We start from the raw sequence: 27585 nt of genomic DNA on the forward strand, positions 1-27585 counted from the left end.
ATCAGCACTTAAGGTTGTTTTTTTTTTTTCTTTTTGGTACCTGTGGCAAAGCAAAGCCTACCTGCCAGTGAAGTGGGAAAAAAAGAGCTTCAATTATTTACGGAGCCACTTAGGCGCCTACCTAAGTTTTGCTGAGAGCGCTTGTGTGATAAAGGTGCCTTAATATGACTTCTAAAAACTGTTCCCACAGAAGTTCAAAAGCTCAGATAACGTGCCTTACAATAAATCACTCGGGGTCAACCTAAGTCAGCATCCGTGTTTCCTTTCGCTTGCCTCTTGCGTTCCTGAAGCCTGGCTACGCGGGCTGCTTGCTGCTCACGAGTGCTGTTGTACCGTACGTGGTGAAGAGCGAACAGCATAACGCTCTTGTGTTCTGCAAGGCCATTTGTAAGAACACCTCTGCATCCGTATCCTCTCCTGTAGTTGGGAAGACTTGAATTAGTTCTGCTTGCTCTATTACTGCGTTCTTAGTTTCTCTTCTTGTTCTGCTCGTTCAGAAAGGACAAGTTTATCTTCTGTCATCCTGGTAATATTCACTACCTGAATACAGTGTGAAAGCAATTCTGAAGTGAAGAAATGGTTGCTCTATAGGTACAGTCTATAGGGGGCAGTTGGGAAGGATTTACCCTAGAGTCTGCATTAAAGAGGTTGCTTTGTTTTATAGGTGAGCCTAAATTCGCGTGCAAAATGAACAGTAGTATTGATGCTTCATCTGAGAGGGTGACTGTCAGGTGCTTAGTCTCCTGTCTTGACAATTGATACCTGTGTGTCTACGGATTATTTCTTTCTTTCCTCACCTTAGGTCTTAAAAATGTATTTGCTCATTGCTGCTTTTCAAATAGTTATAGCTTAGATGGTAATGAATGGCCTCACTGTGTTATGTCATATGGTTTGTTTTTGCTACCGTGAACCCAAGCTTTAATTCTTGAAATGCTAAAAAACAAGGGGAGATGCCTTCTCTTAAGGGGGGAAAAAAAATGAAGTTCAGTCACGACTGAAAAACCAGACTGCTTGAGAGATGTTGACTTGGTTGTGAACCAAGTCAACCTTGTGTTACCTGTTTCAGTGGAAAAAAAAAAAAAATCATATATTGTTCAACAGCCTTTTTTCTACTGACTTGTAACTGGAATCGAAACAAGTGTACATACTGGCATGATTTCAAGGAAGGTATTCTTAGTTCTGTGTTAACAGCGAATTACACTTAGCAAACTGATCTGAAATGATAAATCTTTAAATCTGAAGATAGGTCTTTTAAGAGCTGGTTTGTTTTCCCCACGGAATTCTTCTTGGAAATGTCTTGAAATGAAGTGTTGTAAGACAACTAAGAAAAGGAGGATTTCAGATGTATTTTATTTCTAGTTGAGGGTGTTCTGGCGAAACTTGACAAATGTCCCTAATATTTGGATTTCCTCTTGTACTGAACATTCCTGTATAATATGTTCTTTCTGGTTTGTTCCTTGTGATTGTGAAAGATGGAACTGAGAAGTAAAGCACATGTGTACCTCACTGAGGGCATCAGAGGGAAGATGTCCAAATAGGAAGTGGAACAGAGGTTGAATACCTTGAGCACAACCCGGCGTTCGGGGGAGAGGCTGGCTGTGTCTGCTTAGAGCAGAAGTTCCGCTTCCTTAGAGTAGCGTCTCTACGGCGCAAAGTCGGATTGTGTTACCACTGTTAAACCGGGTTTCTGACAACTGAATGTAGACTTCTTGAGTTATAATGAGATCAAGTGTTGATGTTATCAATACAGACTATTTAAAATAAATAAAAAAAGAAAATTTTACTTTCTTCCAAAGTGACAGTTGCTATTGAAGATATGTTCTACTGTATTAACAACCTGCTTTGTTTTTTTTCTGTGAGACACAGGTCTCAGGTTGGTAAATGTTGTTGTATATGGACTGTAGCTGATTATTTCTGTTGTTTTGGAGGCTTAAGGGTTCTTTGCTGAAAGCAGCACTGGACTAAATTCCTGACTAAATTCTGTTGTCTGATGTGAGATAGCAGCAAGAAGCCGAAGATCACATACCATCTTTTGACTTGACAACTTAACATAAGGTGCTGGTAGTCCAGTGACATAAGTGCTATCAGGTACGTTTATATGTGTCTGGGAAGGTGGTGCAAGGGAGATGCAGAGGTTGAAACTGGAAACCCTTTGTCATTGCTGGAAAGGACCAAGGGTTGCTGAGAGCTGTGAGCCCTTGGGATCTTCCCTGTGGAGCTGAGTGCGTTTCAGGCCGCCGCTGCTGCAAGGATCGCCGGAAAGGAGAGCCTGGAACTGGATGGACGAAGGCTGCTTATCCAACAGAGCTTCTGTGCTTATTCTTCTCAGGTAAAAACGGAGAGCTGGCAACACCGTGAATGGCACTTGTCATGCCGTGCAGAGGGCGAATAGCTGTGTGAAATGAACTAACGTGGTACTTGGTCCCTCTTGCTATAGTTGATAGGAAAACAGTGTAGAAGCGCTTAGGGTTACTCACGCTTGGTGTATGTCCTATTAAACGTGTTTTCACAAGTACTATGTGTAAACTTGCTATGCACACGATTCTATGCCTAAATGTTTGTGGAAAATAGTAATGGCTTGGAACTCGAGACGGCTGGAAAAGAAAACTGGATTGAGAAAGAATTACAATGCTCTTCAATGAGGAAGAGAGAAGAAAGCATGGTTGAAAAGCCACTAATGAGGCATTTAGGACAGGCACCTAGCATGTGAAAAACAGGTTCTGGTTCTTGAATGCCTGAAACACTGGATGGTGACAGAGGAAAAGTCGGCTCCTGCGGTCAGCGTTGTGGAATGGAAGCTTTTGATTGCAGCGCGTGTTAACAAGCTTGTTTTGTAACGTCCTTTGTTAACATCAAGTTGAGGGTTTCAGAAACTCTTAGAAGAGACACCCATTTTCTGCTGTCTTCCCATTGTAAGAAGGGAATGTCACGATTATAGTACAGTTTGCTCGTGAGTTGTACTCAGTGGCCTTTTGCCATCTTATGTTTGTTTACACTAATTCTTTCTGGGATTAAACTGGGCTAGATTGCCTTTTGTTTCCCGCAGCTCAATACTGGAATTGAGAGAAGTAACAGAAGATTTGAGGTAACTCTCAAAATGATACGGATGGACTGTGTGAGAAGTGGAGATGCTGGGAAATCCTTGACTGGAATTTCTTCACAAGGGCTGCTGAAGCTGTCTGCTAAGCATTTTGCTCCTACGGAGAATCTCAGGGAGCGCTCTTCTGGCGTGTCTTATTGGGACAAGGCTCTAGCTCAGGTCATCTGGTTACCTGTTCTACTGAATGTTTGTGAAGCTCATCTTCTGTACTGTAGACACAGTGCTTCTTGACCAAGTCACTGTTATTTCTTCTAAGGTACAGAGGTAACCCCTTCCCGGTCGCTGCATGCGTGCTCCCTGCGCAGAGACTGGTGAGAAAATCAAGTTCAGTTCTGTAGCGCCTTCCTTACGGCTTCCTGCACTCAAAGACTTGGTCATGTCTTTAAATGATCATTATGGGTGTCTGTCTTGGAATAAGCGCAATTTTGTGGTGCGGTATGCAAGTCGCTAGTCACAGCTGCGTGGATCTGGCAGAAAACCAGCCCGCTGCGTGCCAGGTAGCAGTACCAGGGAGATCGTCCGGAGGCTTGGGCACACTACGTCTCTGAAAGGACTCTGCTGCGATAGCTGGTTATTGGCATTCACTGTGTTACAGCAGAGGCATGAAGAAATGTGGGTGACGACTCTTCGTTCGGTTACTTTTTGGTATACCGCTCTGAACGAGGTTTCAAACCGCGGCTTTGGGCCCTCGGACTACTGCGCAGTCCGCAGCTTGAAATGGAACACAACTCACTCCAACTTAGCAAGTAGTCACAGACGTGACAACAGGAGTAACCAAGAGACTGGAGCCAGGTTCCTCTAGGACACTAAAACAGCCCGTGCCATCAGTTCATGTTTCTCTGACAATTGATGTTCTTGAGTTATTTGTTAAAAGATGCCCAGAACTGCGGTTTGATATGGCTGTTGTACGGTGTTCCGCCTTGAGCGAACTTGACAATTAAAATAAGTACGTAGCAATATTTGCACTCGCTGGAAATACTGCTTATGTTACTTCATGACCTATCCTTGGCTGTCGTTTCAGGTATTCATGCTACTTGCTGAACGCGGGTTCAGGATCTTCCCCTGTATCAAGATAATCTTGAGGCTTTAACTTTTCTAGATAACACTTCCAAAGTATCCTGAGTTTATGCACACGTTACAAGAATAAATGATATCTGTGGGTTGTGCCAGTGGTGTGCTTTTTCTCTCCAAAACGATGCAGTGATTTTTATTTTTTCATTTTCTTTTTCCCCACGAGTTACAGCAATCACTCTCACCTTTCACCCCTTTTTTATAACATGCTTCACCCTGTAGATTAAGTATCTGAAAGAATATTGAGGCAGTAGATGCCAGGCAGAAGTGTGGTGTTCTCCCATTTTTGTTCTTGAAAGTAAAGGTGGTAAGCAGCGTAAATCCATTACAATATTCAGCAGCTGCTGCTCTGGCTGTTGTCAGAGAAATAGTGCAGATTTAGTTGCAGCACGCCGGTAATCCTTGGGCCTGACATGTGGCAAATTGTTCTGAAATGATGGTGGCAGTATGTTACCAATTCCAAGGAAGCTTAAAGCCCTTATGCCCCACTCCTCCGCCCCCCCGCCGTACCCTAGCAGGCTCAACCAGCAGAAGGCATGTAATTACGGCAGTTGTTAGAGGGAATTCATCCGCTTGTAATCGGATGTCTCGAAAAAGAACATCAGAACAGAAATTTTCCTTGAAGATTGGGATCATCTTATATGATTAAAGATGTTCCACCTGGCTTGCATTTGAGGGAAGAACAATTGTCTCCTACAAGATGCAAACCTGATTAGAAGTGTGGTAATCTGAACCGTACATTACAAACAGATGTTACTCAACATTTTGCAGCATTTTTTTTTTTATAAATACGTGGATCTGAAGAGCCTCTGCAGCAGTTGCGGTTGAGAAGATTGCATGAAATCAACATGACAGAACACTTCATTTTGGAAATCTGTTTGGCCAGAGCATTAAATTGTCATTAACCAGGGAATTTTCCCTTTTGGGGCATTGGTTCTACTTGCAGTGCTCTTGGTATTTATTTAGTTGGCTAGTTCTTTAGGAGTGAAGGAGGAGGAACTGCAGTGTAGAAAAACAAAAACCAAAATATTCCCGTCACGGCTTTGAAACTGATAGCATCATGGAGCGTATTTTGGCTTCTTTGGTTTGGTTTCGACAGCAGTCTGCTGTGATTTTTTTTTTTCTCCCTGTTGTTGGGACTAAACCAAAGACACGGCAGGTGAGAAGGCGCGTGCAGAGACGGTTTCTTCCATGAGGTGTGGCTGTGTTAGAGTGTAAGGTGGTTCAGACTAGTCTCTTAGACTGATGCCTGCTTGGGAAGACGCCTTTGTTTACAACACCTCAGCGCAAACTGAAGAATAAAGCAAGATACGTGCGCTTTTCTGAACGATGCAAGGGTAGGAGCAGTGAGGTCACTGCTCCAGAAATACTTCAGAAATGAAAGTGCTTCCTTCAAAACTGTGCGACAGGAGCGGTTACCGCTCCCGGTATCATCTCCCCTGTGCCACCGACGTTCCAGCTGGAGTTGCGCTCGTAGGGTTGTACGTGCTGCTTCTGAGACTTTAATACTATTGAGCTGTTTGCTGTGGCTTGCGAGTTGCTAATCGCTGCAAAATTCATGGTCCTTTCAATCGTTCTGAGTCTGTACACAATACAGTACCGTACGTTTCCTGCTGTGACAAAGAAGGAGTATTCCTCCCTCTGGCAAGGAGATGGGGGATAGGGAGGAATGGCAGGGCTAAAGAGCCAGAAATCCAGCATCCCTCTTCAGAAATCCTTTGTAGTGAAATGAGGGGTTGGAAGCTGATGAGCTAATAGGCAGTTAATTGCCCGGTGCTGTGATGATGTTATGGCTAGAAAAATAAATACGCTTGCAGTATCTTTGAGTGGCCTCAGCATGGAGATATTGCAGAAAACGTTTTCTTAGGTGCGGGGAGAGACAGTTACAAGTACAGAGGCTCGAGCTCCTTTTGCCTGTGTGCGGCTTCGTTCTTGCTATCAAGAAGGGTGTTGTATGCTGTCTTCAGCAGTGGGGGGGCTTGGCCCCGGTGCCCTTAGTACAACAAGAGGCCACACAACTGGCTAGTGCCGAAGCAGGGTGCTGTGTGGGAAGTAGCGTAAAAATGCACAGGTTCTTCGAATTTTCAATACTCTTGCTGGCTCTTCAGGCGCCTCCCGTGTCTCTGTCAACGAGCAACGTGCGCGGCGTTTCCTTGAAGAGTGGTTCAGAGCCCCGCGTGCGCGAACAAAACGCGTAGCTTCGTACGTGGTGAGCGGGCAATCTCTGTACTGACTGTAGAACAGGAATCTCCGGCAAGGGGCACTGCTCAAGGAGTCCTTCCTGACTTCGTCTGCTGCTAGGGATAGCAGTTGTTACAATAGGGAAAGGAAATTTAGGATGCTAATCTAGATTCCTTAAAAACTAGGGTGTGTGGATGACTGTTTCCCAGAATCATTTGCTGCGTGCTGTCAGCAAGAAAAAGGGTTATAGATGGGTTTATTAAGAGATGTTGGAGTGGCTCGTGTGCCAGTACCGGTACGTGGAGCGTGCTTTGGGAAGCTGTTCTGAGCGCTTTGCCGTGTGTGGTGCAGTCGTGTTTGATGCGTGTTCTCTCCAGAGGGGTCTGCTGCTGAGAGCTGAACGTCGCGTGGCTCGAATGACTTGTTCAGCAAGCCAGCGGCTGTTGGTAGGGGTCGGGTTTTTTGTCTTGTCGGCGTACTTCGCGGTTGGTTTCCCAGTGAGTGTGGCTGCGGCAGCGGTGAACAAATAACCTTTGAACTTTCGGGGAAGTCAGGTATATTGGATATACTGTGGTTCGATTCTTGTCTTCAAAAAAAAAAAAAAAAATTTGTAAATGGTTTTCTGCCTGTGGAAATTACGTACAAAGGTATAATCGTTCCTTGGGAGTGTGAATTCATGTGGGTATTGACATAGGTAAAAGGTTTGGGTTTGTTGTTGTGTAAGTGGTGGTAACATGTAACCTAGAAATATTTCCTTTTTCTTTTCCTTTTAAATCTAATCACATTTATGTTAACATTAGTGTTCCAATAAATATCGGCAACAGCAGGATTTGGAGGATAGGGGGTTATACAGTGCCATCTGAAGGCTGTACCTTTGGGAAATCTAAAGCAAGAAGTCAAATAATCCCGATTCTAATTTAGCGGGTAAAGCAAATATGTAGTATTTAAAATTGCAGTAGATAAGAACAATCTGACACCAAAAGCCAAGAAGAAACAGCTCAAAGCCCTAATCACCTGATGTTTTTAGTCATTCGGGTCATCTTGTTTTTAAATCCATACATAAAATATATTGCTGCAGAATTTTTATTCTTATTTTAAGTGTAATTGCAAAAGAACAAAATGACTACTGGATGAAGAAATCTGCTATGAGTTCCTTATCAAAACAGGAGGAAAGTGTTCTTGTAAAACTGAATATTCTGGTCTGAACTGGAGCAGAGAAAGAAAAAATCCAACTTGGCCTGGAAGTTGCATGCTGATTTCCTTGTGGAAGAAGAAATTACCTGAGAAATTAGTGTGTACGTTACAAGAACAAGAGGGTTACAAACTGGGTTCTGGCTGAAGGTTTTTTTCGGAGAAACAGCTGGCGCACACGTCCATCCCCGGCTTTTTCGACCCTGTGAGCACATCGCACTGATGAAATGTCAGCAGTTGTTTAACCAAGCCGTAAACGGAAGGCGTTCGTTCTGGTGGGGGGAGAGGGCCGGCAACCCGGCGCCGGGCTGTGACCGGGGCTCGTTAACAGCCGCTGTCATGAGGCCCGAGCCCGGTCCCCGGGTCTGCGTCGGGTGCTAGAGGCAGAAGCAGTCTGTACCCAGCCCTGCGGCTGCAGGGCGGGTGTTGCACAGCATCTCGCTAGCGAAGGCTGCGAAGTGGGGTACGGGGATGTTCCTCGCCGGGTGAAGGTGACCTTGGTGCGGCCATTAGGCAAGCTTAAACTCGCTGGGCGAGCAGAAACGCAGTTGGGCTTGCCATTGTTCTGGTCCCCATCAGAAGGTCGGTACCCACGTAACATTCAGCCTGGAGGGGCTGTAATATAGCCTCGCTTTGGAGGACGGCACACAGATTTTTGGTAGTTGCTCTGTGTCTGCAAAGAGGTGAATTATTGCCGTTATTAGTGTTACGTGTTCAATTACACGTTCTTAAAGCAGCGTGGCTGACGTGCGATCTGTGTCCTAGGGAAAAGGACATCTCAAGAGCACGTATGCTTTCCTCAGCTGAGATCACGCGGTTCGCTTTTCCTCCTACTCATTCCCTTCAAACAGAAATCCGACAGTCCGTTACGCTCCCGAAAACAGCTCTGCGCAGCAGCGGGGCTCCGACATAGGGAGGAACTTGCTGTGCCGAGTCTGATGAGTGCCGTGCCGATGGCACTCTGCGGGCTTATCTGGCCTGCGTGCGCTTCCCGCCTGTTTTGGTTACTGATGCAAAGTTTTTTCTGCTCCCGGTGTTTCGAAGCCAACCACCCCACAGAAGAGTCGTCAGGGGATTGTCCTTAGCTTGAGTTGCCAGGTGGGAAATAGCGGGGTGAAGGTGTCGGAGTACCATGAAGAGAGAGATTTCCTTCCCGTGGAGAAGCTGAGCTGACAGACCCTATTCAGAAGCAAACAACAAAACAGTTCTCTCAAACCGAAGTTCAAACAATAGCTTTTGGGGCCTGAACGGCTACGCTAGAAGTTAGAAGGGGCTGAATCTGAAGCTTCAGTGTCACCAGAGAAAGACACGTTCCCTAAGCATAGGTTTGACACGCCAAGGCAAGCATTGCTTTCAAAAAAAATAAATAAAGTAAAAGGTCTCCCGCGTTGCTATCGCAGCGTGTTCTTCATGGGGAAGGCCCTGATGGAGAGAGGCCGTTTCTGCTGAAACCAAGGGGGAGCGCTTGGGGAGACCTTGCCAAATCCCCAAATGGCAGCGACCATCAACCTTAATTCTCCGTGGCATTTATGAGTCCAAATTACAGTTTTGGTGCTGACGACGGGGAGAAGGGAGTATTTCAAACCAAGACATGTTTCGGAAAGCATCCTTGCCCCTGCATCTCCGTTTCCATATAGTTACGTTAGCCGATTGCCTTGCGATCTCCCCGTAGGGCTTGCTGTCTTGTCCGCGCCCCTTTGTATCCCTCAAAACACGCTAGCGAGGCAAAAAGCCCCAAGCCCCGCGTCTCAGTTGCGGCTGGTGGTGGGCTCCAAGCCCCGCTTGTTCAGCTCACGTAAGGAGTTGGTGCCCTCGAGGGCCGGACAGAGAGATCGTGACCTCCCGTCATCTTCCCTGCAGCCTGGACATGAACAAACTTCTTCTCTCTCGCCCACTCCCGAGTTTTCATAGACGTTAGAGAAACCTGATTACCTTGGAGATGTCGCGTGGGATTGTCTTGTGCTATAAGGCTTGGGAGAGGAAAGACTGGAGATGAACAGGGTGTCATGCACTCGTTTCCCTTTTGAAACTACGTTGAATATGTCAGTATTGCCACACGTATCCGACTGCGTGGTAAAAGCCTTAGTAGGACGGGCCTGTCTTGGAGAGCCTCTTCAAAAGGCAGGTTTAAGGGATGCGTTTGTCAGCAAGGTGCGTTTGCTTTCTGGTACGCAGAAGCTGCACAGCAGCCTGGTTGGCAGGCCAGCTGAGCAGAGCCCTCTGAGCTCTGTCGTTGCTGTAAAATGCTACCCGAGGTCTGGAGTGGAGTATCCGAAATCGCTAAATATTTTTCTTTTGCCTACGCTGGCTGTTTCCATGACTAGAGCAATGAGTTTGTCAGAACAGACTATCAAAGCAGAAACGCTTCAAGAAATAGGTAGTCTGCTTTTAAAAAAAACCCCTAACTTAAAACCTTGAAGCACACCGGCTCCTGTTTCCCTGGAGAGGAGCGGATGCGTCCTGAGCCCGCTTACAAAGCTGGCTCTGGAGATGACCTGGGTCCGTCGGTCCCTCCTCCGTGCCCCAACAATACTAGTAGTGTGTTTCTAGAAGTCTTGTGCTTGAGGAGTAAAGCCAGAGGTTCTGACTATTGATCAATTTTATGGGTGGTGTTTGAAATATTAGATGTGATTTTACCTCATTTCCCTCAGTAAGTACAGAATGTGTGTTTGCATCAACTCTTGGTACATGTGGCTATGGCGTGTGTGGAATAAGCATTGACTTTAAGAGTGTATTTCAAGTTTTGTTTTGCATTTTTCTTCGGACCTGCAGGTTCCCCTGGAAAACAAGCGGATAACTCGGCCAGCCATCAAGGAAATAACTTGGGGACCCCAACCAAGGCTGGAAAACTGAGCCATGCTTTTAGAGATCCCCGGCCAGGGAGGAAGGCTGCAGAGGGACAAGTGACAAAAGGTGGCGATGAGTCAGAGAGCGATTTTGAATCTGATCCTCCTTCTCCCAAGAGCAGCGAGGAAGAAGAAGAACAGGAGGATGAAGAAGTCTTGCAAGGAGAGAACGGAGACTTCAATGATGACAATGATACGGAACCAGAGAATTTAGGCCACCGACCTCTCCTCATGGACTCTGAGGAAGAGGTGGAGGAAGAGGAGGAAGAGAAGCAGAGTTCTGACTCCGATTCTGATCGAACCAAGCTCAGCGCTGCGGAAGGGCTCCTGAGCAGCAGGTTCAGAGAGGGTGTGGGCAGCGGTGAAATCAAAGAACCCAGCTCAATGCATACGTCCTTGTCTGACGTGCCAAGCACTGTAGTCAAGGTGAACCCTGGCCAAGAATTTGATGTGTTTGGGGCAGTGCCCTTCTTTACTCTGCAGCCTCAGGCAAGAGAGAAGATGGACAAAGATGTCTCTTCTCAGGTGGCTTTTCCCGGCCTGAACCAAGAGCAGGATGACTTCGATGTTTTCACAAAAGCCCCCTTCAGCAAAAAGGTGTCTCAGCAAGATGGGCAGGTGGTGGGAACGGAGCCTCTGCTCTCCCCCGCCTCTCCACGGAGCGTCGATATTTTTGGCTGCACCCCATTTCAGCCTTCCCTTCTCCCCAAGACCGGTGGGAGTAAAGAGGACCTGTTTGGGCTGGTTCCTTTTGAGGAGATCGCAGGGAGTCAGCAGCAGAAGGTGAAGCAGCAGCGTAACCTGCAGAAACTGTCTTCCCGCCAAAGGCGCATGAAACAGGAGGTCTCGAAGAACAATGGCAAGCGCCACCACGGCACCCCAACCACCACGAAGAAGGCGTTGAAACCGAGCTACCGCACCCCTGAGAGAGCCCGCAGGCACAAGAAAGCCGGCCGCCGGGACTCGCAGAGCAGCAACGAGTTCCTGACTATCTCGGACTCCAAAGAGAACATAAGCGTTGCGTTGACTGACAGCAAAGATCGAACCAACCCTCTGCAGACAGACGAGAGTCTGCTGGATCCTTTCGGAGCTAAACCCTTCCACCCGCCGGACTTGATGCGGCATCCCCAGCATCAAGGGTTTAGTGACAACCGCGGGGATCACGGCGCGGTGGTAGTGGCTGGTAGACCTAGGCAGAGCTCCTTGCACGGAGCCATTCACGGCGGTGACGGGCTAAAAACAGACGACTTTGGTGCAGTGCCCTTCACGGAACTGGTTGTGCAGAGTGCGCAGAGCCAGCAGCAGCAGGCGCTGGAGTTGGATCCCTTTGGAGCAGCTCCGTTTCCTTCCAAACAGTAAATGCTTCCAACGGGTTCCCCCCCCTCCACCTCTCTGAGTTACTTAATAGAGCTTTTAATTAGTGGAGTAATTTATCTGGTTGAATTGACAGGGACGTGGGTTGTACAGTGTATTCAAGGTCAAGAATGCGTGGCCAACTTGCACGATGAAATTTAGAACGATGGCAAATTTTTACTGTTGGTTTTTTTTTTTATTTGAGAAAAATAGAAAAAACAAATCGGGAGCATCATTCTGTTGTGGCAGATGGCTCCCAGAATGAAAAGAAAAATCAGATACGAGTCGTTGTCTGTCACTGACGTTGGGCCCTGGAACATATTGTCATTCTGCACTTTTGCCTTGCCTTTGCGGTCCTCTGCGATGTGCTGAGATGGAGAGAGGGGGACGGGCAGAGATCCCATGAAAAACGTTTTCCATACGTGCAGGTAGGCTGGTGGAACCACGGTGGCTCTTCGCGTCTCAGTCGCACTAGACCTAAGAACCAAAATGTGCTAATATCCAGAGTGATCGGCTGGAAGTAGTCAAGTCTTTGCTTCCTAGGTGAAAACTACCTATATTAATCATAAAAATAAAGAAGCCGAGTCCTCGAGGGGCTGCGGCCCGGACTTGCAGAGCACGGCTAGGGCTTGGGACCTGGTAGGCATCTACGCAGCTGCAGACATGAAAGGCGGATTATTTTTTACGTGTGCCTAACCGTTCAATTTTTTTTCTTTTTTTTTTTTTTACAGTAAGTGCCATTAACGTAAAATAGCAAACTGGAAGTTTAGAGTTAAAAGTAAAGATACAGAGAATATAATGGTTTGCGAGACGAAAAGCCTGAATGTAGGGGAGTAACCCAGCCGGGAGGCAGCCGGTGTTGGCAGCACTTTGACGACTACTCAGTACGCTGGGAGGAGAGGCTGGCTTATGCGAGGAAATCATTTGGCACGTACGGAGTGCTTCACAGGACTTGTACGGTTGACTGTGAGGTGCAACCGTTAGATTTATTGGATTACAAATTGGGATTTGTGTCTGAAAATACCTTTTCTTTTCCTCTTGGATTTTTATTGCAAAGAAAACGTGTGTTCTTTCAAACCTGTTGTTTTTTAAAACAATAATGATTTTATGAAACAACTGTAACCTAATATTCTCTTAAGTTGTCATGAATCTATTATTGTACTTAAGTGTATTTTATAAGAAAGTTTTGCTAAATGCACTGAGCTTTGAAGAAACTTCTCTGAACCTGGATTTGTTTGCCGCCAGCAGCAGTAAGCAGCGGGTGGCTTGCAGAAGCCGACGGCTACTGCAGTAACCTGCGTTCCGCACCACGACGCCTTACAGGCAGGACCCCCGTCCTGCCGCGCAGTACCTCTCGGACATCGGCCGCACGAGGCGTGGCCGAAAGCTCGGGAGCGTGCGGTGCCAGCGGGTGACGGGAAGGCGACGGGAGCGGACTCATCGAGGACGAGGTTTCGTTACCGTGTTGTAGAAGTACGCCGTCCGCGGGGCGAGGACGACGCGGGAGGGTCCTGTTTGTTCGCCACGGCAGGCCTCAAGAGGAAGGAGGTGGTTCCTCTGCTTGTCTCAACGTTATACCCCGCTCTGCTGAGCGCTGATGAGGAGATAATTGGATGTTTCTATACGGAGGACGTAGGCGTTTCTGGTTTTGTGTCCCCCGCTTTCACGGGAGGTCAAGTGAAACACGGAGGGTTGTGGATTTGTGTTCCAAGTCTCCCGTGGGTTATATAGTCGTCCTGAGATCGGGGGGGGGGGGGGGGCGGGGGGGATCCTTTACAAGGGTTGCTGAAAACAACACATTAAAACCAGGTCGCTTGACTCCTTTGGGGGTTAGTTTGCTAAAACGCTCCCTCGCATATATGTGAGATTGCTTCCCCTGGTCCTGGGATTCGAAAGTAGCTCGTAGGTATCTGTATACCTTCAGTACTTTCATCTTCCTCATGTTCGTTTTTCTCACAGGGTGAAAGTGAAAGATTACAGCCGTGCTTGGTTACGTATGCCTTCTTCAGGCTTAGAAACAAAGCTCTTAGGAGGTTACGAGTAGAAACGTTTCACCTCTATTTGCACAGGAGTTTCTTAGGCTTTATTACTGCTGTTCTCACCTGGGTTTTTTGTACCAAAGGCTGTAAGAAGCGCACGCCAAGTTTTGTAGCATTTTCCGATACTCAGGTTAACTGTCTTTTTTTTTTTTTCCCCCCCGCTCTTTTCCTCTGTGCGTGCTTATGAGCTGCCTTCCTGCGGTGTCCCTCTGAGCTGTTGGTGACCTGCCTAAAGAGCTGTCGGAGCCGAATGCGATGACAAATGGGGCAGGCGGGTGGAAACACAACGAGAATAAAAAAACAGGCAAGGGACCCGTGGCCTTAAATGCGGGTGGTCCTGGCCGAAGCCATGCTGGCCGCTGCTTTCCCTGGTGGCAAAGCAGCTTCGGGGCTTGCTCGGCCGTTCGGTGCCGGAGGAAGGGGCTGACAAGGCGCGTGGGACGGAGCTCGGCTCCCCTGCCTGGAAGGAGAGGTGGTCCCAGGTTGGACACGCGGGGAGGAGGCTGCGCGTCGGCAGACGTAGCGTGGGCCTAGATATTCAGGTCAGCGGCGGATAGAAGGAAGCGTGTTTGGTTTTTGTCTGTTTACCCCGAGACGCGAGGCTGAGGAGCGCTACAGGTTTTCCTTGCGCGGCGGGTTGGTTGGGTTTTTGGCAGGGGGGCCGTGAGCGGTCGCGTTGCGGTCCAGGGAAGCTGGAGTGAGATTGTACGCAGGGACTGAGAGACGAGAGGAAAGCAAACTGTAAACCCAAGTTGCTCTAAAACTGGTCTCGTGCCTCTGGCTGCATATGAGTTATGGCCGATGACACTTGCTTTCTAATGGCCTTACTAAAGCTTGTTCTTTGCATTCTAGTTAGGAAACAGGTTTTTGCATCCATGTAACTTTTTCGTTTCTAGAGTTAAAATTATTTTATCCTTTCTTGTGACTGAGAAGAGATTAGTGTCCCTCGCTAAGTTGCCTTTGCGTGGTATGTATCGTTTATAGACAGCTAAACCCGAGCTGGCGTTGAAGTTCAGCTGAGATCCACTGTTCAACAGAGACGCGAGGTGGTACTGTCGGGGAACGTGATATCCTTTTGCCTTTATTTGGTGCGTGTGCTTGCCGTGGAGCGTGCCGTGGAGCGTACCGCGACCTTGCCCGAAACACGGGAAAGACCTTGCTGCGCTAGACAGGTACCGAGCTGTCTGTGAAGGCGATAACGGCGAGGTAAGGAACTGACGCTTCCCTTCCCACAGACAATATCGATTGAGTTGGACAGCTTTCCTTTCAGCGCGTTGAATGACTGAACCACGGGCCTTTTAGAATCAGCTGCTCGAGGGAGAGAATCTGTCAAAAGGTACTAGGAAGCCCTTAATGGCTGCGGTCATGGAAGGAAAGATCAGGCGGTCGCGTTTCTCCGCAGGCTCTCGGGGGGCCGGGAGGTGTGCGCAGCTGCGTGGGCCGACCTGCCCGAGGTGGGACCCGACACCAGCAGCTTGGGAGGAAACAACTCGTAACCCCGCTGGGCGTCCCAGTGCGGGAAACCAAGTACTGTGAAAATAAGTTGATATATTTGCTACTGTGAGAATAAGAGTTTATCTGGAGTTTTTTTATACTATATTGTGTATTTTTATATACGAAAAGTATATATAAAATATACACGTGCTCGCACACATCATGTATCTCTTGGAGTTGCTGTGTTTTTAGTAACACAGCCGCCGCAATCACTTGCGTGTGACTTGAGGGAGTGACTATGAGTCAAGGCTGCAAAAGACAAAACGTGCAAAGGGTGGCTGCTGCGTTACTTTTCTGTAGTGCTTAGTTCGAAAGGAAAACCAAGGAAATTGTGTGTATAGCTAAATTTGTGACTAAGGCATCACCTAATATTAAAGAGCGTAAAAACTGTTTTGAAATTGCTGGCATTCAGCTTTTAAGTGCACTTTCCTGAACTACACTTCCATTTCTTGTTAGACTTCAAGTTTCTAAAGCTTTTTTGTGTACCACTAAACAGAGAACTTTTAACTTTTTTGTGAAACTGATGTACATCATAAAACCCTTGCAGTTGTTAAATAAACAAACGTGATAACAGTGACTTTGCAGATCTCCTTAAACGTTCGATTATTACGTATTCGCAGTTAGGCTTCAGTTTACTCCCTACGAGCGATGCTGCTTCTGCCGATTGCTTTTCGCGGCTGTAGGCTCCCGTCGCTCTCTAAGAAATGTTTTTACATACTGGTATTTGCTGCCCAGTCGTCTTTCTTTGTCCGCCTTGTTGAAAACCTGTTGATCACGCACCATTTTTACTTCCCGAGGTTCAGTGTTCCTCTTCGGAGCCTTCCTGCAGCACAGTTCTGGAAGGAGGCGTTCCCATTCCGAGGCGGTAACCGAAGCTCGGTCCCTTTTCCATAGCCAAAACGTTAAGCACGGTTCCCAGTGCTAGCTCTGTGCGGGTAGTTCTGCACCTAACCTTCTAGGCAGAATTTAAATGTGATTTGCCCCCCTTCTACCAATTGCTTACTAGAGCAGTTTCTTTTGGATGCTGCTTGTACCGATTTTACTCTTAGGTAAGCTCCAGTAAGGATGAAAAAGGTCAAGGAAAGACGGAGCGGCAGCGGGACTCAGTTACTACAGAGCAGCTCCCGTCCTGACTCTTCTGTCTCCTGCCTGTTTCACTCTCATTTGGTTCCAAGCAAATCCAGAAGGAAATACAGCTTAACTGGAGGCTTCAGCTTAAATGGAAGTTAACAACCGAGGCTGTTCAATTCTTGCTTTAAAGCAGGTTTTCATGGATCACGAGGTCTTTTCAGTCTGCACGCTGCCTGTGGTTTAAAGGCTTGGCAGAGGGCGAGAGGCAGAGGACGTGGGGCAACCCTGAGGGTTACCGGTAACAGCCCTTCTGCGAGCGCTGGCAACCCTGAGGGTTACCGGTAACAGCCCTTCTGCGAGCGCTGGCCCCGTGCTGCGGGGCGGGATGAGAACGGCGCGCAGTCGTCCCCGCTCGCTGCGGGCGGGACACGGGCACAGGCAGGGCGTTTCTGCCCCTGCCAGCGCTGACAGAGGCTCGCTTTGTTCTCAGCCCCTGCAGTTACAAAAGCAGTTACAAAATGCTCTGGCTCTGGGGTTTTTTGTTTTGTTTTTGCAGCGTGACTGCTAGCACTTGGTTTCTCATTGTTGGTTTTTGCATGCGGTCGAACTACTGTTAGGGCACAAGCACGTTTAGGAAGTTGAGGTGGGACAGAGCCCTGTTGTTTCAGTCTAAGCTGCGTCAGGATGAACCTTTCCTCCTTTTGGCAAGGACACAGCAAGCGAAATGGCCGCAGCTCGTAAGAGATGAATGAGGCCCTGCTTGGAAACTATCTGGCTCTAAAGGCGGCAGGTTGCAAAGCTGAGTTCATCCGCAAATTCATCTAGAGATGCTCCTCTGAAAACGCCTGTAGCGCACTACGTACCGCGAGTAGCGTGTACTACACACAACCCGGGAACAGCGCGGGTCGCCCACCTGCCCTGCCTGTCCGCGCTCCGCCTGGACGATTCAAGAGACAGGCTCCCTCTCTGTGTACAACCTGGGGCGCTGACAGAGGTTGCAGGGTTGAGAAATTCCCATCTGTCATTGTAGTAGGTGAGATGCAAGAAGGGTGTTACTGCATGTAAACATCCAACAAAGTGAAGTTTATTTACAGGTTCAGTATGTACAGACAGACCCTCATGCAGCTGGATCAGTTTTGTCAGGGCAGTGACAATGTACAGCTTTGCACTCAGTTTCCTTATCCAGTCAAAACTGCTACAGTAGTTAGAGTTTACATAAAAAAAATACATTAGCAAACTAGTAAGTCAGTATGCTTTCAATACACAAACACCTATTCTTCAAATATTGTTCATATAACACTGGAAACAAGCTTTTATACTTGCAAGGTCCTTCTCAGGCTCCCATAGTAGTCATTAGTGCACTTGAAACTTGCTTGGCTGTCAAGTTTAAGAAAAAAAAATAAAAAATCAGTGTTTACACTGAAAGGCTCAAAGGTCTGGGGGTTGAATCGTAAATGCCAAGTCCGTTCCTGCCAGTACTTGTTTCTGGAGTTGACAAAAAAACCCAGCCCACCCACTGAACGTAACGGACAGCTAGCGTTGCTCTCCAGCATCCCAGCAGAGAAGCGAGTACCCTGCTTTCTCCATCGCCGATGAGCATTCAGCTGCCTGACCGCACGTTTCCATCGCTGTTCCGCGTCTCCTTGGCACGCCCCTGACCAGGAAGGCTGAGGGAGCTGGGCTTGTTTCACCCCCGAGGGAGGAGGCAGCGTTGGGGGGACCTGCCAGCAGCCTGCCCGCCCCGAGGAGGGTGCTGCAAAAAGCCAGCCTCTCCCCGCCTCCGAGTAAGCTCCATCCCATCCAGGGACAACCCTCCGGAGAGTAAAGAGGCAAGAGCGTAGCACTGACAAGGCCGAGAGGTCTTTAAGAGCTTCTCGCGTGTTACGCAGCTTTGAGCAGGGTTGCCTAAGGCTTTCCTAGCCCGCTGCGAGGCAGCGCCGTCTCTCCCTGCACCTCAGCTGTGAGGCAACTGGTTTGAGAGCTTACAAGGCCCCTCTCGGCGTGTACGAAGCTGGCTGTGGTCAGACAATGGCAAAAGATGAGCGAGCATGCTGGGACGCTATCGAAGGCCGCGCCGCGGGTAACACGGGGAGTTGTAGCGAGGTCAGCGAGGCCAGTTTCTAACCCCAGAACAGAAGGGTGCTGCCTGTAGCCAAAGCAGAAAGAGTTAGGCTATCTGCCGCTTTCTAACGCTAGCCGTGCCGCTGCGGTCACGTCTTGCAACAGCTCTGGTCCCAAACTTGAACCGCTTAGGATTAAGTCCTAACAGCATCTTGAGGCAAGCAGAGTAACCCCCAAATGGCTAATGCTGACTAACGTTTGATGGTGCGAAGCAGCAGCATTTGCTAGCGCTGCGCAACTGAACTGTAAACACAGGCACAGCTGCTATACAGCAGCCGCCTAAGAACGTTGGTTCTAACCCCGAAATCCAAACTATTCCAGTCCTATTTGAAAAACTGGCAGCCACTGAGCTTAATCACGCTGAGCTACCGCTACCCAATAACCTGGGTGTTTCATGTCTCCCCAGCGTTGCGTTGATGAGAGGTGGTTTCACGACAGATTCTAAAACCCAAGGCACCCTTTTTGCTGTGGAAAGCGTAGGGCGAGAAGTCATTTTCAGTACCAAAGTCTGCACGTACAGTATAATACATCACACCTCAAAAGGCCAAAGTTCAGTGATTTGAATCCCCAGCAGGGTCAGACTCAGGGCGTGTTACTTCATCCTGTTAAACAAGTGAAACTTAAAAAAATTCTTAGCGACTGCAACGTAGTAACAAACATGAAGACGCAGGCTTAGTGCTACTCCTGATATATTTTAAAATGCTAATTCCAAATTACCAAAGGAATCTAGAGAAATTTCTTGAAGTGATGGCACCAGCCGTATTGGGGGAGGCAATTTTTAAGATCTGAAATGAAGACGTAGCTATGGCGGATGACCTGTGATCTCATCTTCCAGAAAAAGGAAAAGAGCTTGTCCAGAAAAAGAGTCCACCGATTTTCATTTTGTACGTTACCGTACCGATGCTGAAGCGTAAGCACGTCATTCAGACGAAGACGCTGCGGGATGCAACACGCCGTACCGCTGCGATTTACATCCAAGACCGGGTCCCGCAGTTACCATGGTTTTACAAGCAGGCTGTCAGGAGCAGTTTCTTCACTATGCGCTTGAACACAACCTGAAAACCTGGTACGTGGGCCTGTTAGCTCAACAAGGGCAAGGATTTCTGTTGTTCGTGTTTGCCAAGCAAAAAAAATACTGCTGCGATCCGAATGCTGAGTTTTAAAGCCCACCTTTCCGTTGATCCACTCTAGGAAGACCTGTTTTGTACTTGATTGCAGATCAGGAAATGAAGGTCAGATCCTGGGCACCGCTCTTGGTTTTTTTTCAAAACTCCTAATAATATAGCGTCCCAGCAAGCGGGTAACAGTCCAGAAGTCAGAAAAGGAACTGCCTCAGTGCTTAACTCGACAGCTCAGCTCGTTAGGGAAGGCCCAGACCCTCCAAGTCAGAAATTTCATCGCCGTGCCTCTGAAATAGAGCAGGGAAACAAGTTTAGTCACTTAGTACGCGTATAGAATTATCAACTCTTGCATGATTTCCAAAAAACCCCGATCAACGCTTAGTAGGCTGAAAACCTGACAAAAGCCCGAGGAAAAGAGTACTTAGGAAGAAATCGTAAGGACTGCTTGAGGCGATTAAAATTGTGAAACAGAGCTGAAAGGGATCTGGCAGAGCTGCGTCCAGCCTGTTCTCAAACGCTGCTCAAGGGCGCTGCCGTCTCGTGGAGCCTCCTGCAATCCGGCAGTACAGGCGAGCACAGGGCCTGGCATCAAGATGGCTACCTTTTCATTTACAAGCAAGTATTACACCAATCAGCATTTTCTTTGGGGAAGCTAATTAGGGAGGTTGACTGAAACTTGTGCCAAGTTAAAGCCAGGATTATTTAGCCCAATACTTGTTAGAATATCCTATTCCCACGAGTACGAGAGCTGCTGTACCTTCCCTCACACGCCTGCGCTATACTCGGGACAGGGCTTGCTGTGTCGATATTGCATGATGTACACCGTGGACTGATGCCACCAGTACAGCATCACCACTGCAAGGATATGCCATACTTGGTGACTCGAGCCGAGGTAGTTCAGCTGTCCTGTGGGGAAGAAAAAGGGCAAGTGGTTAAGTTGTTAAATGCAGCAGTAACTAACTCACGCAAGGCAATTCGCAATCCGTCTCCTCTGAAGCTCAACTATGCGCTCCACTTGTGGGGAGGCAGTGCAGGTTCTTTAACGAACTTCATCAGAAGTCGTCTGCCTTCTTTGGATGCAAATACACGCAACGCTTTACTCCATATGGGAATACTTCACAGAGAACATGGTCAACCTGTTCTCTCACAGGAAGGTCAGGACTCGCAGCAAAGACTGCGACACTGCAAGAAGCTTAACTGCAGAAAACACACCCAGAAGAGGATTTCCTACCTGGGAAGTATCTTTCTGGAACTTTGGAAATATAGAAGAGAAAAGCTACAGCAGCGATGAAGTACATGACAACTACACGCGGAGCAAACTCCTGCAAAAGAAAAGGAAGCTCTCCTATTCTCTTAGAAGGTAAAAATAGGAACAAAAAAACGTCCTTAAAGATAAAAAAAAAAAAAAGGCATGACAAAGCTGAATCTTACTTCACTGCTTATGTTATCTATGGACAAAATCCAACAGGGAAGCAACGGTCAAAGTTTGGGAAAATCCGAGTGGGAAGCAACTTGTTTTATCATGCCCTCTCTGCTTCAATACACGAGCTGCTTAGTGTTTCTGTGCAGCCTGCAGCAGACGTGGAATTTGTCAGTAAAAGGACGTCTTCCAATACCCTGATCTTACGCGGAATGGCCGGGATAAGCGAGAAGGATGATTTCAGTGCAATATCTCATTTACCGGTTGGGATTGCGGCCGCTAGAACCGGAGGCCACAGGAGTACTACATACCGGATGGTAAATCATCGCGCAACCCATTCGCGAGTTGCTTTTTGTTTTCCTTAACAGAAAGTTTTGTTACCAGAAGCGCAGCGTTTTTCTGCAATACGGAAACAAAATGCCTACCATACCTACCGTTCTGCCATGCCAGAAGAAACTAAATGGGGGAAGACGTGGTGGTGGTGGGGTAATTACCGTTTATCCCATTTTTAGAAGGCCAGTCTTAAGCGCCCTGTCTAAAGACTACCTATATTCATAAACGTTGCTCTTCCACATTCAACAGCAGCTCTGGACCGGGCTAAACCATCACCCCAGGTGACAGTCCTCCAGCAGGGCCAGTCTAGGAACGCGCACAGTTACGGCTTACTGTGAAAAAGAAACGTTTTCTTCAGCACAATTAGCTCTCCCTGGGTAACTGCAACGCTTTCTGGGGTTTTCATACAGGGGCATACTTTACTGTCTTTAGCTGTACTGTGCTGCTGTTTTTCAGAGCATAACTCTAAGCGGTAAAACAATTACGGGAAAATAGTTCAGTAACCTCCCAGCGATGTTCAATGAGGGTTGCGTAAGAGACAGAGGGCTGAGTAGGCAAATACTGATTTTTCCTGCCAACCCAGGGAACAGAAGGGGAAGCAAATAATCATCCCATCAGTGCCTCCTGGTTTCCCCATTCTGCTCTCGAGCGGCGGAGGCAGACAGCCCGGAGCGCTCGCGCAGCCTGACAGACTGCTTCCCGCCACGCAGCTGAGTCAGCGCTTCGCTCCTGTCCCTCGCCCGGGGGCGAGCGAGGGTGCGGCCCGCCTACGCAGGCTGCTCCCTCCCTCAGGCAGGAACGCTCCCTCACATTTGTACCCGGTTTTCATTCTCACGGTGCAGCTGTAAATCAGTAAAGCAGATTTCATCTACTCAACCCATTTACTGCTTCTCAATAAGTTTCTAAGCGTTTGCATACGGATCGTATCGTCCGACAGCATTCTGTGCGTCACGAAATTTTCATTGCCGCTGCTTCCCCCTCATTTCCCGAAGGGTGAGAGGACGGAAGGAAGACGTCAAGTGAAAAGCAAAAGGGCCTCTTATTTCCTTCTTTTTTCTTTTACCTGTACAATAGATGCACCAATGCCGCCGTTGAGCCAAACCCAGTGGACGGTGGGAATAATGCCGTATCCAGACACCGAGCAAAAGATGATGGAGCGCAGTCTGTGCCACTGTTGTGTGAGGTAACTGGGATGAATCTGAGCAAAAAACACTGCCAAGATCATAGCCAGCACAGTGATTAAATATACCTGACGCCAGTACTGAGAAAAAAGAGAAACAAAAGCAAGTTTGCGGGTGTTCTCATCACGCGTAAAAGTAAACTCTGGGTAGAAAGTCTGCGTTACTAAATGTAATGATCTGTCAATCACTGTCACTGCTGCGAGCACAAATGATGGGGTTTGAATGAATGGGCTTGTGTTTATCAAGTGACAGCGGGGGGAAGGGACTCTACTGCTCGGGTACACCGGGTAGAACATCGTTTATTCCAAGCACCGCCTTCACCAAAACATTTTTAATACACCTCTGCCTAAGCAGACTTGTTCGACTACCCGATCGCTGCATCCGTTGCAGACATGGATGTCATCTAGGCCTTTCAAGGGAACTCATTTTACTCGTCCTTTATTAAACGAAGAGAAAATAAGCTCGTTTCTGCCTCACGTTAAGCTACCTGGAGGGAAACGTTTGAATTACTTGTGATGGGGAGACATGCCATCATCAGCCTCATGCATTTGACAAAGGTAGGACCTGTAAAGTTTACCCAGCCTTCATAGAAATTTAAAAATTTTCTTGAGGCTTGTGTGATTGACAGCTCGAAAGGAAAACCTCAATTTGCCTCTCACTTCAGCAAGCAAAGTGCTGCTTGTGTCAGAAGGAACTTGGTTCAGTTTCCATCTCCGTCTCCTGGCTAATGTTCTGGTCGGTCACTCTGCAATGAAACCCCTTCCCACGGCATGGAAACTACAACAACGAGACCGCGGGAGCTAAACCTTACGTGAACAAGTGCTTCAAACTTACGTTATTACAGTAAAATGCATAAAACACGCCTGACACATAGCAGCCCAGGATGCCAATGGAAATCCCCGCGTAATCTAATGCCATCCATCGTCGGCTGGTCTTCTCTGAGCGGTGACAACAGAAAAGATGATATCCTACTGAGCAAAGCATACAGACCTATACAAATGTTCAAACAAGGATGCATTAATCTCTTCAAAATTAACAGGCAGCATAGCAAGCTTAAACGCCGAAGCTTAGAGCGCGCGATCGACCCGTTACGCGTTTTGCAGTGCAATTTGGTGTAGGCAGTTATGATGCCTGCCAGTAATCAACAGAAACTAGCGTGAGCTTCTCTGGCAGACTGAAGAAGGAACGGAAAACTTTGCGAGACTTGATAACCCCAAGCTCCACAGCTGCAAAAATGGGGCTGTTGAGGCCTAGACTGCGAGGCCAAGCGAAAAGCCAGCACGCCAGGGAGCAGGGCCACGTCCGCACGAGCACAGCGGGTCAATGACTTCTGCTTGGCCAAACTACCACAACCAGAAACCAAAGCCTGAATCCGCCCTGACTGCCCGACCCCCAAGTTACTTCAGTGAGGGAACACACAAGAAATTAAACTCCTACGCACGGGCTGCTTATTTCCTTCTAGCCTGGCATCGAAATTTTTCCCTGAGAAATGTTTTTTGTGTTTCTCTGCAACCCTCGACAGCAGTAGGGAAAAGCACAACAGCAGTGCTTTCCCAGCCAGCAAGGGAGCTTTCCCTGCTTCTAGCTATGCAAAGGCATCCTGGACTCTTCAGGGAAGGTATACAGTGCCTTTAGCTCCTCACGCTTTTTCAGGGACAGCGTACTTTACAGGAGCTTCAGCGGTCAAATGCTGACATGCTCCAAGTCTGCTGCTGACAACAGATTTCATCTGACACAGAAGGCAAGGCGTTTGAAAGCAAGCCCTGCTGCCCTTCCCGAGCAGCGTCAGGCCATGGCTGATTTTCATGTCCCGGTGGGTGACCCCTTGCAGCAGCAACCGATGCTGGCTGGGAGGCACATCAGACCCGACTGACCCCCAGCGCCCAGCTGAAGCTGTGAAACGTGGCCTGGGAGCACTCAGTCGTTTTTCACAGGCCCTCTCCTACGCCAGCTATGCTCAGTCCTCTCTGGTTTATTCCATATATTGAACAGGTCTAAATCAACTCAAGCACCGAGCTTGGTCAGTTACCTTTAAAAGCAACACAATGTAAAAGAGGCTTTCCCAGCTCTGACCCGAGTCCCGCTTGCTCTGCAGTGTCTGCAAGCACTGGCAGCGGCCTTTAACGCTCTCCCCTTCTCAAGGAAGGTGCTCCCCTGAGGAAGCTCCCCGGCCCCTACCTGGAAGCAGAAGAGGCAGACGGAGCAGATGACGAAGTCCTCTCGGGAGGCGCCGGCGGCCGGCAGGACGGCCGTCAGGTCGTAGATGCCCAGCGTGAAGAAGAGGACAAAGCCGAGCAGGTGGCTCCAGATGTTGACGGTCTCGTTGGAGAGGATGAAGAGGCTGCGAGGAGACACAACGGGGGAAGAGGTGTGTGGGGGTGTGTGTGTGAGGCGGGGCTCGGCCCGCCGGGCCCGGGGCGGCGGGGGTGCCCTCACCTCTTGAGGCAGAGGCGGGAGGGCAGGTAGGCCCGGTAGCCGTCGGTGATGTAGGGGTTGTCCTTCAGGAAGACGGGGATCTGCTCGTAGGTGTAGAGGCGGATGCCGCGGGGCACCAGCACCGGCCAGTACTGGTAGCTGCCCAGCTCGATGTAGTGCGCGCTCCGCAGCAGCTTCTGGTGCATCCTGCCCGCCGCGCCGCCTCAGCGCCCCGCCGCCGCCCCGCCGCCGCCGCCGCATCGGACCGCCCCGCCCCGCCCCGCCCCGCCGCCGCTCCCCTCACGGGCCGCCGCCCGCGGGGACGGCCAGCATCGCCCGCCGGCCTCCTCCCGGCTCGGCCCGGCCCGGCCCGTGGCTCCGCGGGACCGGCCTGAGGGCGCCGGGCGCGGCGGGAAGGGGAGCGAGCGCGTCGCCGGGTGATGACGTCAGAGCGCGGCGGCGCCTGCGCCGTGGCGGCAGCACGTGCGGCGGGCGCGCGGGGGCGCCCCTTCCCGCCCCGGTCCGCCGCGCGCGGGGCGGCCGTTATCCCCTCCGCCCTTCCGCCGCCCTGAGGGCGCCGGCGCCCGGCTCCCGCCGCCTTTCGCAGGGAGCAGCGCCGCCCCCGGCCGCCGCGATCCAGGTGGGAAGGGGCGGGCGAGGCGTCCCTCGAAGCCTTCGGAAGGCAGGCGGTCTCGGCAAGCGGAGGTTTCAGCTCGGGTGAAAGCTGGGCGCGTCATGTCCGCGAGGGCCCCGCGCCGGGGGGAAGCGGTGCAAGATGCCGTCATCGCCGTGGGTATAACTCTCCGGTTACAGCTCTTGCAGCGTAACGTGTGCAGTGAAGCGTTAGATTACTGTCACGGCAGAGAGTTTTGTCGAAAACGAAACGGTGCACGTCTCTGAGAAACTTCTGGAGAAAGGTATTTCTTTGGGAGAATCATCCGGTTCTGTCAGGTAGGCTTGAAAGGTGCCGGCCTTGCTAAAACAGAGGCCAGAAACAGACATGTGAAGTTAAAAACTGCTGAGGATTATCATCGCCTGTGGGACTTGTACTTGCACTTTGCAAGAGCAATCTCTGGGTAATTAAGACTAATGATTATTAGCATTGTCCCTTTTTTTTCCCTGTGTACTCTATGAAGTACCAAAAAAAAAAAAACAACCCCAAAAAGCTTAGTAGTGAAGAAGCCTCTTCCATAGGATTTGCTGATTTGCTGTGCCTAAATAAGAAAAGTTGTGGGTTGTTTGCCGGGTGCCTTCAAATTTTTTTTTTTTCTAAACTAAAAAAAAAAAAAAATGGGAGAAAGAAGTTGTTCTCTAGGGATTATCTGGCTCTTGTTTGCAAAGTTGAAAACAAGTGTGCCGAACGGTAATCCTCCTTCACCTGCCCCTCCAGTCGTGTGCCATGCAGAATTCTTCGAAGGTCTTCTGTCTCATTAAACAAAATGTGCGAGCTTTTCTCCGAGATGGTGTGACAAGTATGAAAGATTTACCCGTGATAGAGAGATTTGTATTGTCAAGTAAAAGATGCAGGGTGATGGGTGTTGGAAATCAAGAATGATGGTAAAGACCAGGTGTTCAAATCCTAGACATCTGCAATCTAACCAGCTGTGCTGCATCACCCCCAAATTTCTGTGTTAACACCATTTGGTTACCCAAATTCAGTTGCTTTTGGTCAACAGCAGCTCTTGAATATTTCTACTAATTAATCATTCACTGAGATTTCTTAACGTCAGTGCTCTGAAAACTGTATTCCTCCTGCCTCTGCAGACCTCCTGACAGCGCGTCATGCCTTCTCCCTCCTTCTCAGCTGTTCTGCGTGCTGCGTTCGCTTTTCTCCTGCAGGTACTGCAGGACTTTGGAGAGTTATCCAGTGGCATCTTGTTCATAGTAATAATTCAGCCGGTTCAGCTTGTAGAAACTTGCTCGTGTTCCCACCTTTCCGGGATGTATCTGAAGCATGTCTCTGAATGCTTCGTTCCTATCTGTTGTGGTTTAACCCCAGCCGGCAGCTAAGCCTCCGGCGGCCGCTCGCTCGCTCGCTCCCCCCCAGCGGGATGGGGGAGAGAATCAGAAGGGTAAAAGGGAGAGCGCTCGTGAGTTGGGATAAAGGCAGTTTAAGAGGGAAAGCAAAATCCGCCCACGCAAGCAAAGCAAAGCAAGGAATTCGTTCGCTCCTTCCCGTGGGCAGGCGGGCGCTCAGCCATCCCCAGGGGAGCCGGGCTCCGTCAGGCGTCACGGGGAGCTGGGAAGACAAACGCCGTCACTCTGAAGGTCCCCCCCTTCCTCCTCCGTCCCCAGCTTTCTGTGCTGGTCCTGCGGTGCCGTGGTGTGGGATGTCCCCGGGGGCAGCTGGGGGCAGCTGTCCCGGCCGTGCCCCCTCCCAGCTCCCTGTGCCCCCAGCCTGCTGGCTGCTGGGGGGGGGAGGCAGCAAGGCCCCCGCTGTGTGTAAGCACTGCTCAGCAACAACACAAACATCCCTCTGCTGGCAACACTGTTTCCAGCGCAAATCCAAAACATCCCCCATGCTACTGTGAAGGAAATTAACCCTAGCCCAGCCAGAACCAGCACGCTATTTTACTTAGTTTCTGCCTTCCTTTCTATATGGCTTCTCTGTTTCTGTTTTTTCCCTTCACCCAAGCTTGCTAGTAATG

The 27585-nt window shown here is 49.2% G+C and overlaps 2 protein-coding genes across 11 annotated transcripts in view; one reads left to right on the forward strand and one right to left on the reverse strand.

Annotated features, from left to right (window-relative positions):
• Positions 1-15852, forward strand: part of BMP2K (BMP2 inducible kinase) — a 65779-nt gene extending 49927 nt beyond the window's left edge. For 7 of the 8 annotated variants that reach the window (XM_087736866.1, XM_087736869.1, XM_087736867.1 and 4 more), the window contains one exon: positions 10316-15852. In XM_087736866.1, the coding sequence (XP_087592992.1) occupies positions 10316-11748 (1433 nt within the window). In that variant the 3' untranslated portion in view covers positions 11749-15852. The remainder of the gene's footprint in view (positions 1-10315) is intronic. The other variant, XR_015699772.1, reaches the window with a different exon arrangement.
• A 1877-nt stretch (positions 15853-17729) lies between these two features.
• Positions 17730-25327, reverse strand: PAQR3 (progestin and adipoQ receptor family member 3). 3 transcript variants are annotated; one of them, XM_087736878.1, is made up of 7 exons: positions 24959-25321; positions 24701-24863; positions 23357-23512; positions 22405-22539; positions 20820-20910; positions 20346-20494; positions 17730-19875 (listed from the first exon to the last, which is right to left on the reverse strand). In XM_087736878.1, the coding sequence occupies exons 1-6, from the start codon at positions 25141-25143 to the stop codon at positions 20352-20354; spliced, it is 873 nt and encodes a 290-aa protein (XP_087593004.1). In that variant the 5' UTR covers positions 25144-25321; the 3' UTR covers positions 17730-19875; positions 20346-20351. The 3 variants fall into 3 exon arrangements, with proteins under 3 accessions (XP_087593004.1, XP_087593003.1, XP_087593005.1); XM_087736877.1 differs by having other exon boundaries at positions 22405-22602; positions 24959-25315; XM_087736879.1 differs by lacking the exon at positions 20820-20910 and having other exon boundaries at positions 22405-22553; positions 24959-25327.
• Between the last annotated feature and the right edge of the window lie 2258 nt (positions 25328-27585).

Source organism: Nipponia nippon, unplaced genomic scaffold, assembly GCF_047370975.1.
Source record: "Nipponia nippon isolate SJK-2023a ecotype South Korea unplaced genomic scaffold, ASM4737097v1 scaffold_6, whole genome shotgun sequence".
NCBI classification, from domain to species: Eukaryota; Metazoa; Chordata; class Aves; order Pelecaniformes; family Threskiornithidae; genus Nipponia; species Nipponia nippon.

Excerpts from the sequence above, each read along its gene's own strand:
- PAQR3 (XM_087736877.1), bottom strand. The coding sequence starts at position 25,143 with ATGCACCAGAAGCTGCTGCGGAGCGCGCACTACATCGAGCTGGGCAGC. Across the intron at positions 24,864-24,958 it reads TCCCGCCTCTGCCTCAAGAG|CCTCTTCATCCTCTCCAACG; the intron begins GTGAGGGCACCC and ends GTCTCCTCGCAG. Across the intron at positions 20,495-20,819 it reads TCCAGAAAGATACTTCCCAG|GACAGCTGAACTACCTCGGC; the intron begins GTAGGAAATCCT and ends TCTTCCCCACAG.